The sequence below is a fragment of the Pocillopora damicornis genome, chromosome 14, assembly GCF_964200805.1.
Source record: "Pocillopora damicornis chromosome 14, jaPocDami1.2, whole genome shotgun sequence".
NCBI lineage: Eukaryota > Metazoa > Cnidaria > Anthozoa > Scleractinia > Pocilloporidae > Pocillopora > Pocillopora damicornis.
In genome coordinates this window covers 9,587,981-9,607,772 of record NC_142683.1, presented here as the reverse complement: position 1 = coordinate 9,607,772, position 19,792 = coordinate 9,587,981, and the positions used below count along the sequence as shown (strand labels likewise).

Sequence of the window (19,792 nt, the reverse complement as noted above, 5' to 3'; positions counted from 1 at the left end):
AAAAATATCAAAAGCTGGTGTAGTTCATCTCGGTATCCGCGATCATTCTCTGGTCTTCATGACTCTTAAAATCCGCTACGGGCGAACATCGCACGATTGAGACACGCGCTTTTAAAAATTTCAACCACCACCATTTCCTCGACGATGTTGCACAACAGCCATGGCATAAAATTTTTTCAGAGACAAATTCGGAAGTGATATGGGATGTTTGGAAAAATTTATTTATGGAAGTAGTTGATAAGCATGCCCCACTTCAAAATAAACGGGTCTCCAGTAAACACTCCCCGCGGATTACATATGAACTGACTCGCAAAATTTTAAACGGAATTATATGAAGAAAATTGCTATTCAAGAAAATAGTGCGACGGCTTAGGAGCGATATAAGCAAGCTCGAAAGGAAGTAAACAATGCCATTAAATCGGCAAAGAAACAGTATTTTACGCATAACTTGGAAGTGAACAAAATGAATCCTCGAAAAACATGGAAGATGATTGACGACCTAAGTTCACGCAAATATGGCAGAGTACGAAATATTTCCGAAATTAAGGTAAACAACGAACCTATTTCTTCTGTGGCTGAAATGGCAGAAGTCTTAAACGATTTTTTTGCAACTATTGGATCAAATTTGGCAAGTGAAATACAACCGTCAACCATTGAGCCAGAATTCTATCTACAATCCACGGACACAATATTTTCTCTTAAATCCCCAAGCGCTAGCGCTGTATGCAGGCTTTTGAACCAGCTAGACACAAAAAAAGCCACTGGGTTAGATAGAATTCCCTGTAAACTCTTAAAACTTTCTAGCAGTATTGTCGGGTCGTCCTTAGCATACATTTTTAAGAGCTGTTTAGATACTGAAATCTTTCCAAACGAGTGGAAAATAGATAGATAGATAGTTTATTCATCTTATGAACTTGCAGCCAAAAGCTGAATTGCGATAAGGTTTACAAAAGCGAAATTTCCAGCTTACTAAATTACAACTAATTAATTAATTTCCTAATTAAAAACTGTTACAGAATGACAAAATTACAAGCATGCGTCGAATTCCTAGGTAAAATAAGAAACAAATTAATATCTAATTATCACCTACGATAAACGTAACTTAAGAGAAAGCTATTCTTGCATCCTTCAGTTTTACACCTCGGACGAATAAATGTTCTTTGTTCTCTCAGATAGTAGCCAGGTTGGTATTTGCTTGGAAGTAGTTTATGAAGACTGTGAGATTGATTTGCACATATTTCATTGAACAACTTTGCTGCGATTGCCTCTCTTCTATCATACAGTGTTAAAAGTCCAGATATTTCCAGAGCCTTAGCATACGAAAGCTCGGGATAAATAATCTTCATAGCACGTTTTTGAAGTCTTTCTAGGTCTTGGCTTAAATAACTTGGTAAAGCGCGATGGAAAACTGGGCTGCCGTACTCCAGAGTAGACCGAATGTATGTAATGTAAAATAGAAGAAGCTCTTTTGTGGCGACATGCGATCTCTTCAACTGTAAATATAGCTAACTTGCTCTAACACATGGGCATTCCATTTTAAATCACTACTTATATTGAGTCCTAATAATTTTATACTTTTCACAGTCTCAAGGATCTGACGACTAACCCAGATAGGATCAAATTCTGGTTCGTTTTTTGCGAAGCTAATCCTAAGCTCTTTACATTTCCTTTAGTTTAACTGAAAACCTTCATCCCTTGCTTGTATTGCGAGATCGTCTACCATTTGCTGATTACAGCTCTCTTGGCCTTTAGCTATCACCTCTGAAATTGTGGCATCATCCACATATTTCCACATCTCTGCTTCTCCTGCAGTCAGATCATTAATCATTATTAAAAATAACCATGGCCCAAGCTTGGTCCCCTGTGGGACACCAGCTGGAATGTAACGCCATTCGGAGAAGCAATCCTCGGCCAGTTTAACTCTCTGTCTTCTATCCGATAAAAAGTAAAAATTCCAGCATAATATGTGGTTCGGAATATCGTAATCTAAGAGTTTACGCACTACATACTGCGAGGACGCAGCTGGTTTAACAGTAGATATTTTAGGAACCGTAGCTTGACTTTCAATGGTGATCAAATTATAGCTAGGCTTCCTGGCCAGTCGAGCAGAACCAAACGTTTGTCGAAAATTATATGAGGCACACAAATCATCCCTACAACGCCGTGAACAAATGGCAGGGATAGCTTGATTATTTGTCTGTAAGCAAAGCTTTGAAGAAAAACCAGAGCGTCTGCCGCGATATTTAAAAATACCCAGAGATTTCAGGCGGTAGTTGAGAGAATTGTTAGACCACCGGTAGTTCTGAGCGCGAATAACAAATAGCTCTTCTCGGGTGTAAACCTTGCGAGCGACAACGTTTACCGAATGTAGGTTGTGTCGCCCCATTGCCTTGTCGCCCCAGGTTATGTCGCCCCAACATCGGAGTTGTGTCGCCCCAACATATTAGTTGTGTCGCCCCATCATCAAAATTATGCCGCCCCATCGAAGTAAAGTATTAAGTTTAGCTGACCCGCTTGCCGTTATTTCAAAATGCACCTGTGTACTGCGAAGATGATAAATCTACTTCGAACATTTCGGCTTACTTCAGGATTTTATTTCAATAGTTTGATGTAAAGCATGCTTAAAATGAAGTCATGTAACATTAACTAACCTTTCATTCGTGTTTTTATATCAAAAGGTGCTTTAGTAGAGGAAAGGGCAATCAAAAAACTTCACAAAACAAGCGTAAAGTTGGAGTGTCTCGACTCACTTTCTATAACTAACTTAACGAATTGTTTTAAGCGCCTCTCGGCCCAACAGGTAATGAACAAGCCTTGAGAAGTTGTCTCGCCGTCTTGTCGCCCTCTTCATATTGTCCCCACAGTGAAAATACCTTAGCCTGGATTTGACGATATCTGCGCCGCTGAACTCGTCGAAGTTTCTTTTCTGCGACCATATGCACGTTCAGGGAAGTTAGTTTGGCTTCTTTGTAGAGCAGGTAGATAAGTAAGTACATGGGTAGCTGGCTCTTGCCCTGGGCTCTGGTGTGCAGACCGAGCTGCCAACCTTCCACATCACTGTTGGTCCTGACCGACTGCATAAAGACTGACCAAGAGGATGGCAGCCAGGTGTTGCTTTCGATCCAGGTGCTCGATACGTAGTCGGTGAAGTGGCGAAGAGGTGCTGTGTTTGCTGTTTGCTGGAGGCGCTGGAACTGCGGCCTGATGTCTTCCTCTTAATGATGATGATCGTTTATTCAGCCTTCTTGCAGTAGAAACTGAATTACAAGGCGGGTCATAATTTACAAATACTTCTACATTATGCATACATAGAACTATTTTAGATAAAAAATAAAAATAATAAATGACAATCTTTAATGAGGAAACTTTTTCACTAAAAAGTGGTTTACAAAAAGGACCTCGAAAATTAAAAATTACAAATTTACAATGAATAAAAATGCTAAAAGATGCTACTAAAAACTAATGTATCTTATGTGTAATACAAAACTTAAATCAATGAATTAAAAATCTGACGCTTCAAAATATTTACATTATCAGAGGCTCGTATAGTTTTGTCCAGCGAGTTAAAATCACTTACAGCATGATAGCCAGTTCTTTGTTTACCCCAGTTACTTTTAACGGATGGAATTTTGAGGTTTGCTTTATTTCTTGTGTTGTAACTATGCTGTTCTTGCTGAGTGACTAATGTTAATTCGTGATGCGTGAGACCATTAAGACATTTATATACATGTACGCATCGGCGCTGGAAGCGCCTTTTTTCTAGTGTTAACCACTTCAGTGTAGTTAACGCATCAGACGCAGAGGAATACAGTGGTCGATCTAATATTATTTTAGCCGCCTTATTTTGAAGCACTTGCAAACTAGACATTAAAGTTACATTATGTTTGTCTCCCCAAACTAAATCAGCATACTCGAATAAGGGCATAACAAGGCTTTTATAAAAAAGGATGCGCGCCTTAAACGGTAACAAATGCTTAATGCGTCTAAGTAGGCCAAGCCTTTGATTAACTTTCCCTGCCATGTATTCGACATGATTTGTCCACGAAAAATCAGACGATATTAAGATTCCAAGATATTTAAAACAAGTAACATTGTTTATACAATGATCAAAGATTGAAACAGTTAGAGCTATTTTCCTCTGTAACTTCTTGTTACTGCCTATAAGCATGCATTTGGTTTTGTCCAGATTCAGTGTTAACTTATGTTCATTCAGCCATTTCGCCACAGCCAGGAGGTCTTGGTTGAGCTTTTCAGTCAGCTCCTGAGAGGAAGACCCATAGCAGTAGATCACCGTGTCATCTGCATAAAGTGATGCTTGACAGGCATCTAGAACGCTTGGCAAATTGTTAATGTAGATGACAAATAGCAGAGGACCCAGAATACTTCCCTGAGGGACCCCATGGGTAACTGGCAATTCATCAGATAACTCATTCCCACAACATGTACGCTGTTTCCTGTCAGTAATGTAAGAGCGGAACCACTGAAGCGAGTTCTCACATAAACCAATTTTGGAAAGCTTGCGTAACAAAATCCGATGGTCCACAATGTCGAAAGCCTTGGTTAAATCCAAAAACACAGTTTACCCCCACACAGTTTACCTTGTCCCATGTTCAATAAGACTTCATCAGCAAATGATGTCAAAGTAGATTCAGTAGAGAGCCCCTTCCTGAATCCAAACTGTTTCCTTGTGAGAAGGTTGTTAATAACCAAGTACTGGTACAACTGGGAATGCACGGCTTTCTCGAGAATTTTACTGAGTGTCGGTAAAATAGAGATAGGTCGATAGTTCGATGCATTTGACCGGTCGACTGATTTAAACAAGGCTGTAATTTTTTAGCATTTCCACAATTTAGGAAATTTACCAGTAAGAATCGATCGATTCAACAGCTTAGTGATGGAGGGAGTGATTGTATTAGCAGAGCTCTTGAGTAGTCTAGCACTAATTTTGTCCAAACCAATTTGTCTTCAAAGAGGTAAGCTGCTGAAGCACAAACGATTCCTCTGGTTCAGTTAACTGGAACTGAGACAACGGTTGTTCTAAAACCAAGTTGCAATTCGACCAGGTAGTCGTTATTTTGTCAGCTAGGCGCTTGCCTATGGATGCAAAGAAGCTATTCAAAGCAAAAGCAATGGATTTGGAAGTGGTGTGCTGAATGCCATCGGAAATGATGCACTGAACCTTTTCTGAGGATGAATTACGATTGCATGCTTCGTTTACAGCTTTCCACATTTTGCCGTGATCTCCTCTGGCTTCCTCGATCATGTCACAGTAATATTTCGACTTAGCAGATTTTACTAAGCGGTTTACTTTGTTCCTCAGTTTCCTGTAAGTGTTCCAGTGCTTTTCTGAGTTCGATTTACGTGCTTTACGATGATACCAGTCTCGATCTCTCATTGATTCGCTAATTTTGCTATTCATCCAAGGAAGAGGTGTTCCCTTCACACGTCGTCGTTTGACAGGTGCATGATCGTCTGCAACTTCTGAAAACAGTTTGTTCCAAGTTAATAAAGCGTCATCGATATTGTTTTCATTGTCAACGACGTGCTAAGATCTTCGTTAAATGAATTCGCATCGAAATTCTTGTAAGAGCGATACTCAAACATTCTTGGATGTGCTTTTGTGTGCACACCAGTCTTTAGAATGCAAAACACCAGGTAATGGTCGCTCAATGGAAACGGAACAACACCAGATTTAACAATGCGATGTTCATTATTGACAAAAATCAGGTCAATCAAGGTCCGTGAGGTGTAAGATATTCGAGTAGGCTCTTTTATCAGCTGTGTGAAGTCAAAAGCGCGCGAGAAGTTGAGAAGTAGTTGTTTGTCTTTCTTGGGCAATTTTGAATAAGGCATCATGTTTGCGTTTAGATCTCCTAAAATGACCACATCCGATTTTTCAAGATCAACATCAGGCATACTATCTCGCAGAGACGAAATAAAAGTGCGGAGATCGGCATCTGGTGCTCTATAAGCGCAACATAATAACGTTGGCTTACATTTATCTCGAATTAACTCAATCCATAAACATTCCTGTCCACCAGTATTGATATCATTCCGCAAACGAAACGCCAAATCTTCTCTTACATACATAGCAACTCCGCCATATCCCTCTTTATTGCCAGTGCGATCTAACCTTATGCACACAAATCCAGGGAGTTTTATTTCAGCATCACTTGTTGAGGAATCCAGCCAAGTCTCGGACAGAGTTAGCACGTCAAAAGTTTTGTTGTTAATTCCCTCAAGACGCAGAGAGTCGGTTTTGTTTGCGAGACTTCGTATCTTCAAGTGAGCAATCTTGAGACCTCTAGTGGACTTGATATCAGCAAATTTCTGGTAGCCGGGATTAATCTCAATGTCACCAGCAAGAGCAATAAGAGTCAAAGCAAAACAGGCACGATGAAAAAGCTTACAAAGCATAACACTCTTCAGTCGTCCATTAGACTCTTGCCTCCGGGTCGGTTCGTTTCGATGAAATGAAGCACCAGCAACTTCAGCCCTGCAATTCATCTGGGAAACAAAATACGTCTCTCTATCGTTAAGCAAAGTGTTCTCATATACATCTGAGAACCTGAAGAACTCCAAAGTGATGTAAATACAGAGAAACACACATAAATTTGCGGAGAGCTTGAAGCCGCGTCCGAACGCCATGATAAAAGATATCAATTAAATATAAATATTAAATATTGTGTAAACATTAAATACTATAAGTAATAAGATAAATTGCAGTTAAGTATATTACACATGATTCTGATATTTAATAGTACAAAAATTTCCAAATCTAACAGATCTTGAGGAGGTAGGTACAGACACAGTTCTTCCTGCCCTAAGGGCATATGGTCTTGAAAATTGACATCGCGGTACTAAATTTCGTAGTAGGTCAGAAGAGTAGTAACTCCGCTTAAGGAAAGCGAGGAAGGGTAGAGCCATGACCTTTCGTATGAAAGCATGGGTGTCCCAATCCTCCCTGTACGAAACCTGGAGGCCAAGCTCTTGCACTTAGAAAAATTAAAGGAAGAGGACTTGTTTTAAAGGAGCTACATCGCCGTTCACTGATTTTTAAAAAAAAAATTGTCATGATTTAGGCTATCGAATAAATGACTCAAATATTGAGACGTAGCTCCTTTAAATTTATTTGAAAGTACACAACCAACAAACACACTCAGAGTCAATTGAATTGTGGCCTCAACGAACGGCGATATTTTTAAACTTTATACGGCATTAACAAATAATAAATTGAATTATGGCCTTCAAAAACAACTAATGACGAAATTTTTTAGAGAAAACAAGAATATACTAAATAATGGTAAGTGACACTAACCTTCCTCCACAGGGCTTGAGTCCAATGGAAGACGCACCCCAGTAGTTTGACGTCTGGGAGCAGTTGTCGAAGTACCTTCCATACTGCACACTCGAAGTCTAGCGTGACTTGTCGTAGCGCTGGGGATGGTAACAGCTCTAGCAGCTCTCGGAAAACAGCTCTGTAATCACGCTTCCGTTTGCCCGACATAAGGACAAACAACCAACGGCACCTGCTTGACGTAGTCAACTGCCTTTACGAAGGCGTTGACTGTTAACAGCTGGGTAAACGGCTGACGGTACAGCTTGAAGGTCGCATCCACGTACCAGCTTTTTGCTCTGTTGAGTAGGTCGAGTTGGTGTCGTGTCGCGAAAATCAAATGACGGCGTCCACAAACCTAGTTAGAAAACGAATGCCATAATTAACCTATTGTAAACTGCCACATAATGATTACAACACTGCTCCAGTCCGTTTAAAAGATCTTTGTTGTGAAACTGTAAAACGGTTTAAAATTGAAAGGATGGTTTTAGGATTTAATAAGTAAATTAATCTATTGAGCAAACAGATTCCATCAAGATTTTGTGTTGTGAAATTGTAAAAACAATAAAAAACGGGTGGTTTTCGAAATAAGTTACATCGAGTTACATCGTAATAATCTTACAAACTTTTCCTTCGATCGATCGATAAATCTTACAGCAGTGTTATGTTTATGTTATAAGTCGATCGTTCGCGTAAATCGATCGGAGAATCTTACAAACTTTTACTTGATAAGCGAAGTTGCGCGTTTGGGCGACGCAACTTTGATGTTGGGGCGACGCAACTCCGATGTTGGGGCGACGTAACTTCGGTTGGGGCGACGTAACCTGGGGCGACAAGGCAATGGGGCGACACAACCTGACACCCGTTTACCGGTCCAATTGGGATTCTGGAAAAGGAGTGCCGAGCAGGCATAGAGTCAAAACTCACAGCAGAGGAATGGACATCCAGCAGGGAACAAGGTGGTCCAGGATTTCTCTCGATATCCATACAGATGGTTAAATCTCTCGAGGGCAACAGCAAACACGTACAGCCATGTTTGTTCCGAGTAGTGATAGGTCGATGAGGAATGAAACATGAGCGCCCGTTGTAGCAAGAAAAACATCGTTTCGTCGGTGTAAGCTGATTGTCCGATACACAAAAAACGTTGGGATGAAAAACCGTTGCAACGGAGCTCGAAAGACACATAGTCAAGAGCAAAAAACTATGAAAATTGCGGAGACCTAAAAACGTGGTAACCATTATGGAGCGCATGACAATGAATGTTTGAATGAATTAATGTTTAAGAAAGGATCCAAGCGTGAACTAGGGAACTATCGACCAATACCAGTATTGCCACTCGTCTCAAAAATTTTCGAAAAAATTATTTATCGTCAACTTACCTTACCTTCAGGATAATGGCCTCTTGAATACGTGCCAATCTGGCTTTCGATCAATGCACAGCACGCTAACAGCGCTGCTTGAGACAACGAATAACTGGTCAATTAATGAAATTAGAAAATCCTCGCAGCTAAGAACACTACTGAAACTAGTAGTTGTAACTAGGACCTGAAGAAAATTTCAGGCCCGTACGGGATTTGAACCCATGACCTCTGCGATACCGGTGCAGCGCTCTACCAATTGAGCTAACAAGCCAACTGGGAGCTGGTCAATGAATTGGGTACAAATAAACATCCGAGTGAATGAAGATTTAGATATATGAAAATTCACTCGGATGTTTATTTGTACCCAATTCATTGACCAGCTCCCAGTTGGCTTGTTAGCTCAATTGGTAGAGCGCTGCACCGGTATCGCAGAGGTCATGGGTTCAAATCCCGTACGGGCCTGAAATTTTCTTCAGGTCCTAGTTACAACTACTAGTTTCAGTAGTGTTCTTAGCTGCGAGGATCTTCTAATTTCATCTTTCCACCGCAGTGCAAATATGTGAATTTTCATATATCTAAATGGTCAATTAATATTGACAACGGTCTCTTAAATGGCGTGCTATTTATTGATCTTAAAAAAGGCCTTTGATACAATCGATTACGAAATAATTTTGCGGAAACTCGCGAACTATGGGGTTGATCAAAGTGCTCTACGATATTTTGTGTCCTACTTATGTAATAGATCCCAAAAATGCAGTGTCAATGGAGCGTTATCCAGTGCAAGTAGATTAATCTGCGGGGTTCCCCGGGGAATTATACTGGGACCCTTGCTCTTTTTAATATATATATAAATAATCTTCCTAATTGCCTCGATATTTCCTGCGCAAAAATGTTTGCCGACGATACTAACATCACCGTCTCTGATTGCACTTTTGCCGAACTCGAACAAGCAACAAATTCTGAACTTAACAATCTTTGCAGCTGGCTAAAAGCCAATAAGTTTAGTCTAAACATCGCGAAAACTGAGTTTATAGTGATTAATACTCGTCAAAAGTATCTTGCAGAAAATTGTAGTGAGATTAATATCCAATTAGGTGGCCATCCAATTTGCAGGGTTGAACATGCCAAATCATTTGGTTTATTATTGATGACCGACTTTCATGGTCTAATCACATCACAGAACCATGCAGAAAGATATCCTCGGCAATAGGTGCTCTGAGGCGCATTAGGTCCCTCATTTCTCAGTCCACTGCAGTACAAATATATAACGCTCTAATCCAACCTCATTTCGATTACTGTGCTCCCGTTTGGGATGGATTGAGTTCTTATCTATGTGAGAAAAACTACAAAAATTGCAAAACCGAGCAGCTAGGGTTATTCTGTAAGCCAACTGTGAGGTAAACTCAAGCCTGCTTCTTGAGACTTTGAAGTGGGACCAGCTATCATTAAGAAGAAGAAAGCAGAAAGCTATAATGATTTTTAAATCCCTCAACGGGTTAGCCCCAGTGTACTTGCATGATTTATTAAGTGAGAAACACACAGACTATGACTTGCGTGATTCTTTCCGTAAGTTAAACTTACCCAAGCCGCGTACTGACTATTTTTATTCGTACTGACTAGCGGTGCCTTACTGTGGGATTCTCTTCCTGAGATTATTAGGGTGATTAGATCAATTGGGTAGTTTAAGAAGGAAATCAACCGCGCACTTGAAACATTCGATTCCCACTGGGCAATCTTGTAAATCAGTTTTTATAGTTATGTTAATTTTTTTACAAATGATTGTAATTAAAATACTATTAGTATAACTGAAGATTCTTAACCGAGTTTAAATAAAGATCTACTACTAAAGAATAATACAATGCATTACCAACACCCATAGAGGTCAGTGAAAATAATAATCAATCGCTGGGGAGGAACATCAACGTACTGAGCTGTCAGTTAATCCATAGCAACAAATACGAACGCTTTGAAGAAGGGCATATGCATATGGCAAATACATTTTTTCATTCTTTTTTTCTTTTTAGATTAATAAGACTGGAATCATTTATGATAGTCTCCAGTTAGGCAATAGAGGACTTTTCCCGTGTTACGTAGCCACGTATGAACACCGGGAGGGTTGGGAGAATTCAGAATAAGGCACGTTGTTAAAGGTCAATAGTCAGCAGACAAGGAAGGAATGTTTGTTATGGAAAGGCACATCAGCTTGTAGACGGAATAAATGGAAGTAAAATCACGCTTACATTGTCCTTTAACTTCGAACTTTCGTTAAAAACCTTTGCGGCGAACCACTTTTCCACTGTCAATGCTCAGGTTGTGCGTGCGGTGATTCCCTGATAATATACAATCACTCACGCGTTTCATAAGATCTTAGCTTTACCACTTAATTTCAATCCCTTACACTTAAACTACTAGCCTACGTATAGTTGTACCCTCCCCCCAGGTGAAACGGAAGCGCTTCCGTTCGCTATTAAACAACCAGTCGACAGAGTTTTTCTTTGGTTCTCGTTCAAGGAACATCCATCAGTTAAAATCATAAGGGATCAAAGCGAACTGCCCACCATTCGTTTACTTTTAACTTATTTTCCTGAAGATCTTGCCTTACTCTTAAGGCAGCAAAGTGTGTCTCTAATACGTAAGTAATTTAGTGTTAACAACTGAGTTGAAAACGCTCTGACGAGGGGCTAACGCTCGAAACGTCAGCTTTTTTACCTTTTACGGTGGTCAATTTACGTTTTCAACTCAGTTGTTAACACTAAATTACCTGCTATGCTCTCCCACCGACGCAGCACCACAGTTTCTTTAGAAACCTACCCCCTTTATCCATGTGTCTATAATACCCCCTATCGTGAGCCACTCCTGTGTTACACCGACACTGCATGGGGTAAACGGTCAGCCACCTCCAGCAGAATCCTTCAACGGTTACAAAATCGTGCTGCCCGCATCGTTTTAAAGCTTGACTCCTCTTAAGACACTTTTGGTGTTTTAGAGTGGGCTTTATTAGAAATGAAACAGAAAAGACACAGGTTTTTTTTTAACCCCAGTAATTATGAAACTACTTACTTTATTAGAAACTACAATGTACGTAGCTATGCCACTCGCAGAAGAACCAAAAGAAGATTTGCATCTGCTCAAACCGAAGCTAAACCTTGGGAAACGAACTTTTAAATATTCGGGCTCAGCACATTTAGAACACGGAGTCACTTTCTTCTTTGAATTTTTAATGAATATTCACGATTTTTAATATTTTGTACTTTTAAGTTGTTGCATCCTGTATTTTTAAATTACTATCTATTGTATTTTTCAATTATTATACTTTTCAGTTCAGGGCCCCTTGGATACCAGCCTTACGGCAGATTGGGCCACCCTGGTAAAATAAAGTTGACCTTACCTAAGCCACGAAGGGCGTCATAACTGAGCTTCGCCCAGACTGCTGCTAATTTCTTAATGAGATTCGATCATTCGAGGATTTCGTTTAGCGCACGAATTTTAAATAATCATGAAGCTTGACTTGTTAAGGTCTCCGTATCCCATGATAGCTTTTTATTCGCGAGTATAAACACAAACATATATTTTAAGACAGGTAATCTTATAACTTTCACAGAATAGAGGCGCGAAAAAATGAACTTGTCGGGAAATCTTCGTCACTCGTCGTAGGTCCTTGCTTACCTTCGTAGAGCAATCTAGCGTTAACCAATCAGAATCCAAAACGGTTAAGCGCAGTATTCGAATTTTGTTGACCACTGTTTGATGAAGGGGCATTTGTAAACTTTGGATATTCTTTTAAAATGAAGCATTTATCGTCTATCGATTTCAAGGACAATGTGCGATTCATCGTGAGAAAGGATCTGAAGGACATAGGCATCAAAGTACCGAAGCAGAAAAACTGTAAAGTTCAAGTAAGTCTGTTTTACAGCCGAGTTTGAAATTTCCGTTTAGTTCTTCTTCTATATGGCTCAATCAGCTTTGGAAATGTTTTTATTGATTCATTTATGTCATTGATACCTTTCCTCTTCAGCTAACGTTTACAAAGCTTAACTGTATAATATTTATTTTCCTTAAACCAGCCGGTTGACAAGCAGAATAGAAGCGGCGTATTCGGAGTGTGTCTGGAGAAAGTGACTTCTGTCAACGTTGGGAAGGATTTTTACTGCAGTGTACCAAAGTAACTAGATGATATTTTTTCTAATCAGAACACTCAGGGGATAATATACACTTGTATTTTCAAACCAAAATTCATGGATATATGTATTTTTGATCAATAAATTCAGGATTTAACCATTAATTTACAAACCAAAAGGCTTATGATAAAACAAGAGAAAATATACTGTGTACATGTAAATAAAGCATTTAAATGTAGAAAATGTTATTCCCGCTTAAATTGATATGAGGCAATACTAGTCATGTCATAGTTAAAACAAACTATGCACATTTTAGATTTTGCATTTATTGTATCTATAAATTATCAACGTTGTAACATCAGAATTTTTTCCCTCAGATTCGTGGTAGATTCTGCAAATTTTCTTCAGCAACATCTAGAGACAGAAGGACTCTTTAGAAAGTCTGGATCCATTCAACGACAAAAGCTGCTCAAGGTTAGTCTACTTGTGCATAGTTCCTATTAAAAAACTACATCACAGTGAAGGTGCTTATGATTTTTGTAAACTTTATGTGTTTGGGGGATTTTTTTTCTTGGCGCTTGTATATTGACATTGATTTACTTGAAACAGCTAAAGGCAGAAAATGGGGAAGAATTTCAAAATGTCCAACCTCACGATGTTGCAAGTTTGGTGAAGCAATTCTTCAGGCAGTTACCAGAACCATTATTGACCAATCAGCTCCACGACTGCTTCATAAAGGCACAGCGAAAGGAGGATCATGGTGACCAAAAAAAGGCTATCTTGCTACTTTGTCTTTTGCTTCCCATTGCACATCTCAATACATTGCAGTTTACAATGAAGTTCTTGGCCAAAGTAGCAAAGTGTTCACATCACAGTAAGATGGGAACCTCAAACCTTGCCATTGTTCTTACTCCCAACCTAATACACAACACAAAGAAAGAAGGCAACAGTGCCTCAGAAAAGCAACTAAAGGAGCAGACAGCAGTCATCGATATTATTCTGAAAAATGCTGAAGAAATTGGTTTAGTTAGCGAATATATCTATGAACGTGCAAAGATGATTGGAGATGAGTTTGTTGATGGCATGACATCATCAGGCGATGAGCTTGATGTTGACGATAACTGGAAACGAGGCAACAAAAGGCAGTCAAGGGCAAGAACTAGAACTGGTTCACTCTCAGGTATGCAGCTTAGCTATGCCTAGTTTTTGTGTACTGGAGAAAAAAATTTTTATAGCAACCATAGTATGAAAGACCCTGGGAGATCTTTAGACCCATCCATCATTTTGGAAGGTTTACCAGTACACTGTACCATTTTTCTTTTTTTGTCTCCATATCTTTTAATGGTTCAATTTTTATAATTATATGTAGGCTTTGTTTCTGGTCTGGGCCAAAGTCTTAGCAAGTTCAAGAATTCGTCATCTGCTAAAACACCAGTGCATACACACAGGCGTTCAAGGAGCATGAAAGCAGAACTAATGAGAAACAAGGTGAAATATAACCTTGAGGAAAATGTTTTGGATAAGAAATCAGGTAACCTGATATTATTTGTTTGACTTACCTACCTACTGACTGAGCTCTATACTGGGTACAAAGGCTGTTAAATAATTGAGTTCATACACAAACCAGCTTGTATAAAGAAAAGCAGCCCCACTAAAACTGTCTCTACATTTATTTAAACCTTCAGAGGTAATGCCATACTATAGACATAAAGAATAATACACAGGTGTGCAAAGTTATGGAATATCTCTTGAAGTGTTCAACTTGACATCACAAGAGTGATGCAGCAAACAAGCGAGATGTCAAGTTGAACACAAAATCACTAAACTCCTTTACTATTTCTTTTCATTATGGAAAGTCCAAAGCTGCAAGTTAAAACTGTTTATTGTCTGCTTGTCAGTAAATTCAGGTGTACTTAAAATGTAAAATTATGTGTATTATCTAGTGTTCAGTCTTATAATTAATTCACAAATTTTATGAAGTGTGAGGTGATGCCCTAAACCATCAGCATACTGTAGGATGTTTTCTTTTTTGATCCATAGATGATCTGGAGTTAGAGAATTTTGTGGCTCACACCAACCAAAGGATGAGCCTGAGGCTTTATAACAAGCGACGGCCAGCAGATCAAAATATCTGTTCTGCTTCACCTGCAGTCAAGAGGTCATTACTTCATGTTCACAATCCACCTACATGTTTGATTTTTTTGTTAATCTAATAGGTTAAACATACTGACATTGCATTGTTTGGGATTTTAATGATAGTCAATTTTTTTGAAACTGTGGGTAGTGGTTGACTTGTTGCAGTTAATTTCTAAGTAGCTGACTTTAAAAACTGGTTTACAAACTTTATTAGGCACTATTAGAAAAATAAAATGCAGTAAACCAATAAACAATAAACACTCAGTCATTAAACAGCAGTGGTATTGTAGGGTTATGGAATTTGATATGTATTTCATGACCACAGGGTGTTGCAATTCACATGATGACATTTTTGCACTTTTTCATTTTCTTTCTGTTCCCTTCAATAACATGCACACTCTCAGGTGCAGACTTTGCAATCTGCTTTTCATGTTGCTAACAACTATTAAAATGTGGTGTAATTCTCATAACAGACTTCTAGAAGCAGAGAGAAATGCATCTTTTTGAAAACCTTTCAAATGATGCACCTTTTTTCCCAAAAGATCAGTAACATGAATGATAGCAGTGTCAATAGAATTGTCTATGAACCATCTCCAACTTCTAACTTTGTGAGTTGTTGGAAGATGCACTTGATGACTCGCAGTTAGCTTTTCAATTGATCTGTGTTTTGGATGTAGACGAATGATGAATGATGTGAGCAATATTCAGGGAATCAGCAACCCATGTCTTGTATCAGCCTCCACCCAGATGTTCACCACACCTATTAAACCACTCCAGGCTTCTTTAAAGCCTCTTAGTGACATGGGTAGGAGTTTTGTCCAGAATATTGTTAGAATGTTAGTGGTACTTAGAGCACCATGATATTCATTATTTCTCCTTTAAAATGAACTGTATGCAACAACAATTATTGAGAATGAGCTGAAACTTTCTAGTATACACTTTATCTGTCAATTAACCAGTAATAGGGAAATAAGTTGACCCACTGTTCTTTGGAGATTTCTAAGAGGCCAACCATGAAAAAAGCAGTAGCAAGCAAAGATTAAAATTTACATCAGATCAAAACAGGTTTTGAGCTGTTTAGCATAATATAGGTGGACAGCACTTCAAAAACAAGAAGCTAGTGACAAGTACATGAAGCAACACATTTAGTAAAATCAGTCAAATCATGGAAGCCGACTGCAGTAACTTAACCCATTACTGTCAGCTCAGGCACTTATAGAGCAAAGTGTCCTGCATAGCACAGAACATGACACTTAAAATCCTAATGATAAGGTTATTGTAACACTTTTAGTACAGCTAAAGTAGAAGTTTTTTTTTTCTCTAGTAAAACCTGGTCACAGTAGGATATTGCCATCAAATGAGACAGAGCATGTGAAAGTTGTTGATGCTATGTCCTATGTGCCCTCTCCAAATGATAAGTATCTTGGAACTCATTGCCTTGCATCACCTGGTATAAGTATGGGTTCCACTGACATGTCAACAAGGCATGGTGAAGTGTTTGAATCCTCTACAGCTGCAGCTGACAAGTACAAACAGTTTGCATCACCACGTAGAAGGGTCAGAAGACGGTAAGACTTTACTCTGTCAATTGTTTTCCTTGTACGTATCACTATGAATTTTAAATACACTACCAGTTATTGGCCATTCATAATTAAGTAACAACCATCAGAATCTCCCAGCAACTTGGGTCATTCATACAAGCTATTGTACTAGAGAAAGAAAGTATATAGTTTACATACCACACTGTAGAGAAGACAAATTTATCTCCCGAAACATTATTAGAAACAATTTGAATATCCAACGACAGAAAAGAAGTTCATGTTATTTCTAAGTTGCATGACCCATATTGTAAGAAACTATCATGATGAATAAAGTTCTGATGTTGTTGTTTGCTTACATGTTGTTTCTCAATAAATTTATCTAGTTAGCATAATAACAAAGTAATTTGCATATGAAATGCAGCAAGGTTTGTATTATAACAAGGTCAACCTTAGCCTCACTCCTGTTCAAAGGCTTGGCAACGAAGTGCACAACTGTAAAATGGACTATTGTACTCAAAATTAAAGAAAAATAAACTAGTGTGGGCTACCTTGATATAATTCATATGTTATCAAGGCTGCCCATTTCCAATAATATTATTAATTCTCTCTTAACAATTTTTAAGGCATTCATCAGGTGCAACAACTTGCTTCTCATCCTCTCCAAGGAACAGATATCAAGCAAGCTCTAAGAATTCTGTGAGTTACTCATAAAGGTATTAATTACAGAAGTTATGGGGATGGTTTTTTCCATATGATTGTGGTGGACCAAGCTAGCTCATTTTCTAAGAATTTCCATCTCCCTCCCCATTTTTAAGTGATCCTGTCAGCACAAGGGGTGGCCAGATTACTGACTGACTGGTACCATGGTTAAGCAGAATTCTTTTTACCCTTCAGCTCAGTCATTGGAAGACTGTGAGTTTCCAATCTTGGTAATCAATCTTAAGTTTGCCAAACCATGCGCAACAATTTTAGCTTCCATTGATAACTTTGATGAAACGTAGATGGTTAGGGGTATTTTAAATTTATTACAATTACATGTAATGTTATCAGTATTAATGACATATTCTTTAAGCTTTATCGATGTTATTGTCATTGAATTACTAAAATTTTTGCTAGGTAGCAAAAGAGTTAGCACACGGCAAGCATTCTTTACTCAGCCCTACCTCATTGCCAACAGATGGAATGGATATCAGTCACATTTCAGTTGCTGCTACTGTGGAGCCAGTCAAAGAAAACACTCCTAAGACTCGTGTTCTTTACTCAGGAACAGCTTTGCTTAAAGAAAATACTAATCTAACACCCTGTAAATTCCACCGTGGAACCCCTCCCATGCCAGTCAATAATAGTGAGCTTCGAGAAGTGCTGTCTCAAAGGATTTAAAAGATGAGTGTCAAATAATCTTGTTTAAACTATGAGTGTCAAATAATCTCATAAACCCATGGCTTATATTGTTGTACTTAATGACTTCAAAATTTTGTCCACAAAAAAATCTATTTACCTGCAATATTTGAATAGTCTTTGAGAGGGTTTCATTTGAAAAAGTGAAGTTTATGACTACAACCAGTGAAGAACATCCTGAAGATTTGTTGAACATTACTCTGCCTGTACATGTTTGATCACAGGTTTCTATTACTCTTATTCTTATCTCAGAGGCAGGGAATGTGAAGAGCAATGAAAGGTGTTCTTCATTTCATTGAAAAACAGGGACCAGGAAAAAATATGATCCCTTCACAAGAAATAAAACCTCAGACCTGAGATGAGGTGTTTGATTCCTAATTAGGGACTCACTTTTTTTCTCTGTCCCATGTTAATAACAAAATGAATTATATCTTTCTTTAGTACACAACTGATCTCAAAATTTACCATTTTCCTTGTTCTAGTTACTCACAAAAACAATTAAAGTCATTGAAACATACAGCGGAGTTTTGATTAAGGGTAGAAATAACAAATCAAATGCAAGTAAGGATTGAATATTGTGGAAGTGCTGCTTCTACTGAAAGATGAGGTAATTTCTTGATTGGTTTGATTTGAGTATCTCTTTCACTCCAACAAACAAGAGATTAAGCCACGGCCACAGGGCTGTAAGAGATGATAAATATCACAAATCATTGGTTGTGGAAGTTCATATCAAGTAGTTATCCAGATAATAACTGTAAAATTGTATAATTAGTAATTGTCAAATTGTTTAAAGTCCTTTTTTTTAAAATTAATGTCAGTAGATTTAAATGAATATCAGAACTTCAAATGTTCAATTTTCTTAATAAAGAAGTCATCACTTATTGTGCACTTGCTGCTCCAACATTCATGGGATTGAGGCTTTGATAACAAACATTCTGCTGTATGTAAAATAAACTGTTTAAAGATCAATATATTGAAGGCCTCCAGTTCTTTTGCCCAAAACATGGATTTTTCCTGGGGATCTAAAGAAAGATGCATCTATAATGAATGACCTAATGTGAAAAAAAAATCAATATTGGCATTTACATGAAGAGACAGAAAAGATCTAGGGACATTATTTGTTGATTTCTTTCCCTTCTCACAAAAGTAATTGTTTTTTCTAACTGATATCTTTTATAAAAATCTTGTGAAAGAAAAGTAAAAAGGGATGCTCACTTCTTTTTCTGGTGAGAGCAGTAACCACAGCAGTGAGTTGTTTGGAAGCTATAGAGAGGCAGGAAAAGTAACTTAAAATTTGCATCTAATACCACTACTGATACCCAGGTTTATGGTATGCAATCAGTTTTACATCCCCTTGGTAGTCTGCACTTGGTCAATCTACATTATGAACTCAGTTGATAAAACAAAATTATCTTGGGATACCCCCCTCCCTCTACTGATGCAGCACCACAGTTTCTTTACAAACTTAACTCCTCCCTCTTCAACTTAATTAACCCTCTCCAGCCCAAGAGTGCTATATGGCACAGAATGCCATTACATGCTTAACAATTAATCATTTGTTCTGAAATTTTTGCAACCAAAAGAAAAGATCTGCACATCAAAGGCATAAAACTATGGCCCCCTCAATTATAAGACTTGGTTTACCACACCTACAACTTTTGGAACTTTGTGCTGTAGTTCAGGTGATATCTCACCACAATCAATGCTCTGAGAGCAGCACTTTAGGCTATAATTTAGTGGTATACCCCATAAGTACAAGGCAAACAAAAAATTTCAACTTTTTTTTAATTTTCACTTTGGAAACTTCTCAGTCTCTTCAGTTACCTCCTCCACACCTGTTGGTGTCCTTTATAACATACCCCTAAAAATACATATAAAATTATATAATATACATGGTCTAGT

At 38.3% G+C, this 19,792-nt stretch overlaps 1 protein-coding gene and 1 long non-coding RNA gene across 4 annotated transcripts; one reads left to right on the top strand and one right to left on the bottom strand.

Annotated features, from left to right (window-relative positions):
• Positions 1 to 1,525: 1,525 nt before the first annotated feature.
• Positions 1,526 to 7,541, bottom strand: LOC149034347 (uncharacterized). Its single transcript, XR_016182731.1, has 2 exons — positions 7,319 to 7,541; positions 1,526 to 1,806 (listed from the first exon to the last, which is right to left on the bottom strand). It is a non-coding gene; the product is annotated as an uncharacterized LOC149034347 (long non-coding RNA).
• Positions 7,542 to 12,390: 4,849 nt separating this feature from the next.
• On the top strand, positions 12,391 to 18,859 carry LOC113673058 (uncharacterized). 3 transcript variants are annotated; one of them, XM_027189411.2, is made up of 10 exons: positions 12,391 to 12,593; positions 12,762 to 12,859; positions 13,193 to 13,289; positions 13,425 to 13,995; positions 14,185 to 14,346; positions 14,856 to 14,973; positions 15,629 to 15,756; positions 16,276 to 16,519; positions 17,116 to 17,188; positions 17,609 to 18,859. In XM_027189411.2, exons 1-10 carry the CDS (start codon positions 12,483 to 12,485, stop codon positions 17,870 to 17,872), a joined length of 1,866 nt encoding a protein of 621 aa, XP_027045212.2. In that variant the 5' UTR covers positions 12,391 to 12,482; the 3' UTR covers positions 17,873 to 18,859. The 3 variants fall into 3 exon arrangements, with proteins under 3 accessions (XP_027045212.2, XP_027045214.2, XP_027045213.2); XM_027189413.2 differs by having other exon boundaries at positions 12,413 to 12,593; positions 17,613 to 18,859; XM_027189412.2 differs by having other exon boundaries at positions 12,413 to 12,593; positions 17,116 to 17,205.
• The last annotated feature ends 933 nt before the right edge of the window (positions 18,860 to 19,792 follow it).